Source organism: Cloeon dipterum, chromosome 3, assembly GCF_949628265.1.
Source record: "Cloeon dipterum chromosome 3, ieCloDipt1.1, whole genome shotgun sequence".
NCBI classification, from domain to species: Eukaryota; Metazoa; Arthropoda; class Insecta; order Ephemeroptera; family Baetidae; genus Cloeon; species Cloeon dipterum.
Genome location: NC_088788.1, coordinates 26709447 through 26717610, shown reverse-complemented (window position 1 = coordinate 26717610; position 8164 = coordinate 26709447). Strand labels below are relative to the sequence as shown.

Genomic DNA, 8164 nt, shown 5'->3' with positions numbered 1-8164 from the left:
GCACGCACGCACGTCAAAATGCGGAAGTGACCATTCAACGCAGGTCAAAAATTGTTTTGACATCGTTTTGTTTAAATATTAATTGGAAATTAGTGGGAATTATTTTCATTCATTAAATTATGATGATTAAGCTTGAGGATGTAGCCATTTCTTAGTGTGTCGAAAAATTAAAAAGCGTATATTAGATGCAAAATTCCATCAATTTCTTTGCAAGCGGAGGGCAACGACTTTGCTTAGAAAAGGGTGAGCAAAGATCAATAGCCATGTCAGATTCATGACAACGTGGAAATTAATCACAAAAGGTGCTGACAATATGTGGCCTGGCACAAGCTGGTATTTCTCATCACTCAGTTCAGCAAATTAATCTAACACCATGTCAATATTTATCTTTTGTATCTCTTGTCACCTTCATATGATGGTATAATATTAATTTAATTGATCAAAATGGGCATTGCCCATAGTCTTTCACATAATACAGTATCATCTGATAAATAAAACACTTGAAAATTCGTTGGAGGTTTTGTTTACTGAATTTCAATAGCAATAAATAGAAAAATGATTGAAATTAAAAAGGGTCCTTTAAGGACGCCTTCCAACAGAAATGTAGTTAAATCTAGCAACAGTTACCAATTGACACTTTCAAACAATCGTCACTTAAAATCACCCTGACCGTGAATTAGGTTATAGAGTCTGTGAAAAATCAAAATTCGTGTTTTACTCCTCTCCTTGCTTGAGCTTCCCAGCCTGCTTTTTTCCTTTCTTTGTTTCTGTTTCTTCAATCGGTGCCGTCTTGACGAATGGAATTTCATCTTGGTAAACTAGATATTAACATGAGCAGTTAGTATCAGAGACAATTTGAGGAAGAGAATTTATACCTGCAGGCATGTACGGTTTCAGCACTTCGGGAACTTTTATTCCAGTTTCCGTCTGATAGTTCTCAAGGATGGCGCAGATCACTCGAGTTGTGGCACACATGGTCGCGTTCAACATGTGGACATACTCAGTCTGAAAGAACATTGGATTGAATTAATATAAGCACCAAATAAAGAGATCACACAAATAATTACCTTCTTAGTTAGCTCACAACTTAGAAAAAAATATAAATATGAAATACTCATACTTCAAAGGGAAGGCATTCAAACCAACAATAAAAATTCTTGAGAGCGAATTTTTACTCAAGAACAGCTTTACAAAAAACGATTTTTTTTAAACCATATTTTTTACTTTGGATCAGTTTGGTTGGTAGTTTAATTGAACAATTTTTTTTAATAATTGCATTTAGTGAATATATATATTGCTTATTACTCTGAACAAGTACAACATAAATTTTACTTGGATCAGACATAAATTATTCTAGAGATTGTGAGGTACCCAAAAGGCATGCTAGTCTCAAATATAAAGTGCAACCAATTATTAAAAATTACCGTTGCGTTCATCTTCTTGGTTTGGCCATATCTGATGAGGAGCCTCCTGGATTGGTAATCCAGACAGTTGCTGCAGGAGACAAGCTCGCGGAAGGCACCCGATCCAGGGAACCACGCCTCAAGATCCAGCTTCTTGGAGGCGGCGTGATTCAAGGCACCTGACACGATGTTGACAATCTGGTAAGGGATGCCAAGGTCCTTGCAGAATCCTTCAGCGTTTCCAATCATTTCGTCCATCATTTCCCATGATTTGTTGTCATGGGGCGAGGTGATGCAAAACTGTTCAACCTGAAAGGTAATTTAAAACGTGAGAAAAATTATGATTCTATAGTATTTTTATTAAGAAATTCAACAATTAATTATAATTCTTCATTTAGTTTTACAGAGTGTTAGAATTTTGAACCTTTTGGAATTGGTGAACGCGGAAAATGCCTCTGGTGTCCCGGCCATGAGATCCAACTTCTTGTCTGAAGCAAGTGGACAAACCAGCATACCTGATGGGCAGGGAGGACTCAGCCATCCACTCCCCTCTGTGGTAGGCGGCAATTGGCTGCTCCGACGTGGCAATCAAGTACTTTTCCTCCAAATCTTTATCTCCAGCCTTTTCACTGCCCTTGCCAACCACCTGTGAGAGAAAATTAAAATTAAGTAAACGAGTTTTGAACATAGATTGAAAGAGTCACTTTGTACAATTCCTCGTCAAACTGGGACAATTGAGCCACTTCTTGCATAATCTCCTTCCTCATGAAAAATGGCGTGCAAAGGGGTGTGTAGTTCTTTTCCTGCAGCTTGCGGAGGGCCAATTGAACGAGCGCTTGCTCTAGGAAAACTGCTGGACCCTGTGAGAATTGTGAGATAATTAAGACTTGTAACAATGAATTTATTAAAGCTCATATGATTTTGCAGAAAATACAGGGTTCTATGTGACAAAATTTTTAAGGTAAAAAATGTGACTGTCCAAAATTAGCTCGAAAACTTGTTGAAATGCAACGTAATTTTTTCACTTTTTTAAGGTTATATCACTTACAGTCAGATAGTAGCCGCGTCCTCCAGCAACAACAGCTCCTCTTTCTCCATCCATGCCATCAATCATGTGGATCAGATCTACATGCGAATATTTTTTCCTGCTTTCGCAATCGCCAAATGTGCGCTCGACCTTATTCTCGTCCTAAAGATTCGTAGTCAGCAACATTTGTGGGTGGGAATCTGGAAGTTTCAACTACTTGCCTCATTATCGCTGATGGGCACAGAAGGATGGGTGATGTTGCCAATCTCTCTGAGGGCGTTGTTCCTTAGTTTCTCAACCTCGATCAATTCTTGGTCGTTGGCGAGAATTCCTGCATCAATCAACAATCGCACTTTCTTGATCTGGACTACAGTCAAGGCCTTCAGCTGATCAGAGGTCACTTCAATCACTTTGCTTTCAAGGCCATCAGGAAGAGTGTCGTCAGTTCCAGCTGCTTCCTTTTTCTGCAAATAACTCATTAATTAGTTGCTCTGATTTGCTCTCAAGTTTAACAATTATGAAAAAAGAAAATGAAAAGCTACAAAAGAATCGCTGGAAGAATTGCGGTAGATCAAAATCATACACCTAACATGCAGATTTTAAGCACCTGAGGGAAGTTCTTAGCTTCCTCCCCGAAGCTTTCAATGTGCGTCATCCATCGCGTAATGTTTGGCCAATCTTTGTAGGGCAAAGTTTTGACATGTTTGAACATTTCATAGTCAGCCATTGTGGGCTCATGGAACTGGATATAACTGTTTTCACTTAAATGGATATTAAGTTGAGAAAGGCCAGATTTTTTTAGCTCAGCTACTAAGTCTGGTTCAGGAGCAGTCTTCTTTTCTTCTGTGTTTGACTTTCTATTTTTCTGCAAGGGAAAAGGACCATGAAACCACCACCATTACCAAAGGTCAAGAGTTTGAAAGAAAGAGAAAAGTGGCAGAAGAAAGCGTGCAAGAAAAAATGGTGTTTACCTTCATTTTTTCGCCGATTTCTTTGCTGCATACATTTTTCAACTTATTCCAAGTGTCTGCTTTATGGCGAACTAAACATAAAAGTTCAAAATTAATAATTATACTGTACTAATCAATAAATAGAGTTCATTTTTAAAAAGATAACTCATAATTGAAATTGATCAGTAAAACAGCCAACTCCTATTAATAATTGCGTCAGTTTTTAAATCGACTCAGCGCAATTTAATTTTTTTGTTTAATTATTCATATGCTTACGCTGTCTCCACTTAGCGTCCATTTCCAGAACAGTGTCCACCAGGGTGACATTCTTGAAGCGTTTCGCCTGGTTTTCTCGAACCTTCTCAGGGTTTCCACCCCTTTCAGTTCTAAAGTTATCCATATCAAGGACCATCCTGATGCTGTGTGCTCACGTGGCTTTACAAGATCTGCAGCACGGTAAAAGTGGACTGAAATCTATGTACGCAAACGAGGGCAAGAAGCAAGACGTCAGTAAATCGTGATGAGTCGACTTCTGCTGTAAAATTTGCTAATTTGTTTAATTTTCTGCTGCCGCTGGAAAACGGGAGCGCGTGTGTTGTGTACGTCGGCCAGCCGGGAAGGAAGTTAGGTACAGACTCTTTACGGTTTTCATTAATACCGGTTATAGCTTAAAATTCTAGTACCGGTTAGTTTAATTTTTGTTGTTAGACGCCTATAAATCACAACGATAAACCGGTAGTTTAAAAAATAATTAATCGGTTACGATAAATTGAGAGGGGCGTGGAGCGGAGGAGAAGGGGAAAATTCGATTTGCTCGAGGGCCGAGGACCTCTGCTCTCTGCCGCTGGCCGCTGCCTGCGCTCTGAGCCTGTGTGTTCTCCAATACGAGTTTCTCTTTCTTCTTGTTAGATTTTTACAGGGTGTCCATAGGTATTCCAGGTCATGGGTCACTTTTTCTGCATATGAATGCACCACAACTTCCTCTGACGTGACTGTCTGTCATCTCTTTCGCGTGTTCCGCACCACTCGCTCCTCTTCTCAACCGCAGGTAAGTCATCGTGCTCCTTTATACCTTCTCTGCTGAATTCGAACTATTTCACTTAAGTATCAAAAGTGGCACAAAACTGTGGCGTTTGATTAATGCCATGTGCCACTTTCACGCGTAGCCTTACCCGTTTGATAGTGCGTTATTATAGGAAATTTATTCTGTCAGATGTTATAAAATTCGATCAAATTTTATTACAGGCCTGGATTTTAAAATAATGTTTGCCCGGCTCTCTTTTTACCCCACACTGTTCTACAATGTGGTCATGGAAAAAGTATCAGCTCGTCGGTGGTACGACCGCATCGATGAGACCGTTCTCTTGGGAGCCCTTCCGTTTCAAAATATGACAGAACAGGTATACAATAAAAACATTTTTATATTTATCATCCATAGAAATTTACTTGGGTTGGAAAATTTACTCTTTTTGCAGCTGATCAAAGAAGAAAATGTCAAAGGGGTCGTTTCTATGAACGAGGATTACGAGCTATGGCTTTTTTCCAATGATAGAGAGGTTGGTTTGTATAATCTCACCTATATTGGCTTTCAATCTTAGGTGCCTCCCCAAATTAGAATAATATAAAACTTTTCTCCCCTTAATTAGGTGCACCTTAATTTGCTGCAAGTAGGATAAAAAGAATCCTGCAGCCTCAAAAATCGCATCTTATTTTATAATGGGATAGGATGAAAAATTTAATTTTGCAACAAAATATTTCTAGATTTTAATAATGAAAATTTTCAAAATGAGGCGTGTCTGCTGTAACCTCCAGCCTCTATTCATTCCGAATTTAGCGAATTTAGTTGAGAATAGAGCCTTGACCCTTCCTAATTTACTGTCCAAAATGTTCATGAGGAACATTTTGTTCAGTATATTTGTATCAAATTTGATTTAAAAAATACTTTGATATAGAGATAAAGGATAAATATCAACAGTTTCATTGGTTACTTAAATCAAGGAATATTCAAAATACAAAATTAAAAGAAACTCCAAATATTTTGGTGATAAATCTAAATTCATGTTAATGTTACAAGTCTTATTTAAAAAATGTATTCTACTTTTTCAGTCTTGGAAAGCTCGTGGCGTGGAGTTTTTGCAGCTCAGCACTACAGACATCTTTGAAACACCATGCCAAGAAAAGTTGCAAAAGGGAGTTTTGTTCATTGACAAGTTCCGAGGCACTGGTGGCTCCGTTTACGTTCACTGCAAAGCTGGCCGAACAAGGAGTGCCACGCTAGTTGGCTGCTACCTCATGCAGGTACAGAATACTAATTTATTCGCCGTGAATTATATTGACTAAATGTCTTATTTGTAGAAACACGGCTGGACGCCGGAAAAGGCGGTGAGCTTCATGGCTGAAAAACGGCCGCACATTCTGCTGCGCAGCAAGCAGTGGGAGGCGCTGCATGTTTTCTTCAAGAACAACAGCGCCAGATGACAGGAAGCGCAAAATTTGGACAGAGGTGAGCATGAGGACGTGCTAATGGCGGAAGTGGACGAAACGCCCTCACTATGGCCTGCTCAGGGCAGTTAACTAATGAAAGCACACAACTTACCCATTTCAGTTGACTTTTATCATTCATTTAAAAATGAAGAAATGATAACACATCAAAATTATGCATACAAGTTTCAATAATGGTAATCTCAAGCATATTAGTAGTATGTAACACGCAGAGTCAATTTTGGCAACACCATACAGACAAGTTTTGCATATCTCTGAAAGATGAGGATTAAATCACTTAAACTTTTAAGCCAAATTTTCAAATACTTATTGTTAGTCACATTGGATGTTCACAGATTGTGGTAGATATTGCTTGTATATTGCATATTTTGTTAAACCAATTTTATAAAAAATATTGTTTTGCCCTATGGTTTTCCCTTTTTATTTTATCCCTTATCTCAGTCATATTCCTTTTTTCCCCAGTTAGATTGATATGCTTTAATGGCTGATAGGCTCACAACCTCTGCCGCTCAAGTGAGGTAAAGTAAGGCAAATTCCAAAACAAGATTAACTGTTTGTGTTAATTGTTATGTGTAACTAGAGGCTTTTGAAGAAAAAAGGAGGCAATTTAAAATATATGACAATAATGTAACTGCCTTTTAATCTCTCATAGCATAACTTGTTATTTAATTCTGTTGTTATGTTGAAGTCATTTGAAGAAAGGGTTCTTTCGATATTTATCACTTCGCTCTTTTGCTAAAATTACTCACTAAAGTTGAATACTTTTTACAGAGGTAGTAGTGTTAGAACGGCTGTAACTAATGGAATTTTTACATTTTTAAAAGCATAACTAAGTATGTATACTCCGTGACATTTGCTATTCAAACCAAAGGTCCAAGAATCTCATCTGTATTCGGCATTGTTATGCATGAAATGTCTATTCATGCAAGTAGTTTGGTTTGGTATGCTGATGCACCTCAGTAATGAATAGCCATTGTGGATCAGTGAGTTGTGTAGCAAAACGCGGCAGCGCTTGTTGAATTATTCAAGAGTGGAGCAGTCTTCCAACAATCAAACTGTGCTTGAAGAGATACAATCGGTACATATAGATTTAAAAATTAAATGTAATTAAAAATGCTCAGTTTAGCAACACTCATTTTACAATTTATTTAAAAGAATGAAGTTATAACGTGCTTGTATCCTTGAGACAATACAGCTGCATTGAATCAATTAGATTTTTGCATTCCATTGAGAGTGGCAAAAGCATTCTTAAATAAATAGAGCCTATTGACCACCTACCAATTGCAGTCTATTTTCTGTACCAATTTACAACTTCCAGAACATTTTCACTGCGTTGACCAGGCCGACATCACTGTATGAGAAGTAAATGAGACCGCCAAGGGCAAAGATGGACAATCCATAAAGCGAGGCAATGGCCACTTTGGGAATGACAGGCCCGAAGATGTTTGGCCTGATGTAATCCACTACGGAGGCCTCAATGCCCCTAAAATGAGAATCAATGATACACCTGGCTGGAGTTTTATATACAAAGTAGCTAGGTTACCAATGACAGTGCATGACGAGAGAAACGGCAAGGAGATAGTCCATCGCAGGACTGGGGACAATGAAGGCAGCTGGGATGATGCTCAAGAGGCCGACGCTGAGGGCACGCTCAGCTGTCCACAGTTTGACGTGGTCCCCACCATCAGACATTTCTCTTCGAGGAGCAACAGCAACCATGGCATTTCTGTCCTTGGCCAGTAGACCAGCGGCAGGGTAGTGTTTGAAGATGCTGCCGTTGAGTTGGCCCTTTGACCACATATGGCTCGTTCGGATAGATCCTGTCAAGGTCAAACATAAAATTAGTAACATATTTTATCGCTCGGTAAAACTAATGCGACAGAACTGATAGATTGTTATGTCATGAAAATTGGTGAGGTTATTGATATTTTTTGTATTTTTACAGAGCCTAAGTACATATGATACATCATTTAACAAAGAGTTAGATACAAATATCTACGATTTACCATTCATTGACCGAGGAAGACATCTAATGACAAGTGCAAGTGCCATTTTGAGATTCAGTCGATCGCTTTTCGAGAAATATAGACGGTTGAAAGAAAATAGTCTGTTCCCTATTTTCTTCGTTCAGTCCTGGTTCAATCAGCTGGATTATATGTATAATAATACATACATATCTGAAATGCAAAAGCAAGGAGGACTAGAAGCTTGCGATAGGCTGGGTTACGCCCCTGTTGAAACTTTTCAAAGAGCTTCTCAACACAACGAATAATTGAATGAAA

The 8164-nt window shown here is 38.6% G+C and overlaps 3 protein-coding genes across 5 annotated transcripts; 1 reads left to right on the top strand and 2 right to left on the bottom strand.

Moving 5' to 3' along the window:
- Positions 1-507: 507 nt before the first annotated feature.
- SerRS (Seryl-tRNA synthetase) lies at positions 508-4015 on the bottom strand. Of its 2 annotated transcripts, XM_065482662.1 has the most exons (10): positions 3657-4015; positions 3402-3472; positions 3038-3295; positions 2652-2894; positions 2452-2592; positions 2108-2263; positions 1828-2049; positions 1425-1712; positions 876-1005; positions 508-818 (listed from the first exon to the last, which is right to left on the bottom strand). In XM_065482662.1, the coding sequence occupies exons 1-10, from the start codon at positions 3790-3792 to the stop codon at positions 715-717; spliced, it is 1749 nt and encodes a 582-aa protein (XP_065338734.1). In that variant the 5' UTR covers positions 3793-4015; the 3' UTR covers positions 508-714. The 2 variants fall into 2 exon arrangements, with proteins under 2 accessions (XP_065338734.1, XP_065338735.1); XM_065482663.1 differs by lacking the exon at positions 3038-3295 and having other exon boundaries at positions 3657-4012.
- A 187-nt stretch (positions 4016-4202) lies between these two features.
- PTPMT1 (protein tyrosine phosphatase, mitochondrial 1) lies at positions 4203-6291 on the top strand. 2 transcript variants are annotated; one of them, XM_065482668.1, is made up of 5 exons: positions 4203-4428; positions 4626-4780; positions 4856-4936; positions 5487-5678; positions 5736-6291. In XM_065482668.1, exons 2-5 carry the CDS (start codon positions 4643-4645, stop codon positions 5856-5858), a joined length of 534 nt encoding a protein of 177 aa, XP_065338740.1. In that variant the 5' UTR covers positions 4203-4428; positions 4626-4642; the 3' UTR covers positions 5859-6291. The 2 variants fall into 2 exon arrangements, with proteins under 2 accessions (XP_065338740.1, XP_065338741.1); XM_065482669.1 differs by lacking the exon at positions 4203-4428 and adding an exon at positions 4468-4562.
- A 712-nt stretch (positions 6292-7003) lies between these two features.
- On the bottom strand, positions 7004-8020 carry SdhD (succinate dehydrogenase, subunit D). Its single transcript, XM_065482670.1, has 3 exons — positions 7889-8020; positions 7426-7702; positions 7004-7365 (listed from the first exon to the last, which is right to left on the bottom strand). The coding sequence occupies exons 1-3, from the start codon at positions 7932-7934 to the stop codon at positions 7188-7190; spliced, it is 501 nt and encodes a 166-aa protein (XP_065338742.1). The 5' UTR covers positions 7935-8020; the 3' UTR covers positions 7004-7187.
- Between the last annotated feature and the right edge of the window lie 144 nt (positions 8021-8164).

Excerpts from the sequence above, each read along its gene's own strand:
- SerRS (XM_065482662.1), bottom strand. The coding sequence starts at position 3,792 with ATGGTCCTTGATATGGATAACTTTAGAACTGAAAGGGGTGGAAACCCT. Across the intron at positions 3,473-3,656 it reads GGACGCTAAGTGGAGACAGC|TTCGCCATAAAGCAGACACT; the intron begins GTAAGCATATGA and ends TTTTATGTTTAG. Across the intron at positions 819-875 it reads GAAACCGTACATGCCTGCAG|TTTACCAAGATGAAATTCCA; the intron begins GTATAAATTCTC and ends GTTAATATCTAG.
- PTPMT1 (XM_065482668.1), top strand. The coding sequence starts at position 4,643 with ATGTTTGCCCGGCTCTCTTTTTACCCCACACTGTTCTACAATGTGGTC. Across the intron at positions 4,937-5,486 it reads TTTTTTCCAATGATAGAGAG|TCTTGGAAAGCTCGTGGCGT; the intron begins GTTGGTTTGTAT and ends CTACTTTTTCAG. Across the intron at positions 5,679-5,735 it reads TTGGCTGCTACCTCATGCAG|AAACACGGCTGGACGCCGGA; the intron begins GTACAGAATACT and ends TCTTATTTGTAG.
- SdhD (XM_065482670.1), bottom strand. The coding sequence starts at position 7,934 with ATGGCACTTGCACTTGTCATTAGATGTCTTCCTCGGTCAATGAATG. Across the intron at positions 7,703-7,888 it reads TCTTCCTCGGTCAATGAATG|GATCTATCCGAACGAGCCAT; the intron begins GTAAATCGTAGA and ends TGACCTTGACAG. Across the intron at positions 7,366-7,425 it reads CTCGTCATGCACTGTCATTG|GGGCATTGAGGCCTCCGTAG; the intron begins GTAACCTAGCTA and ends TTCTCATTTTAG.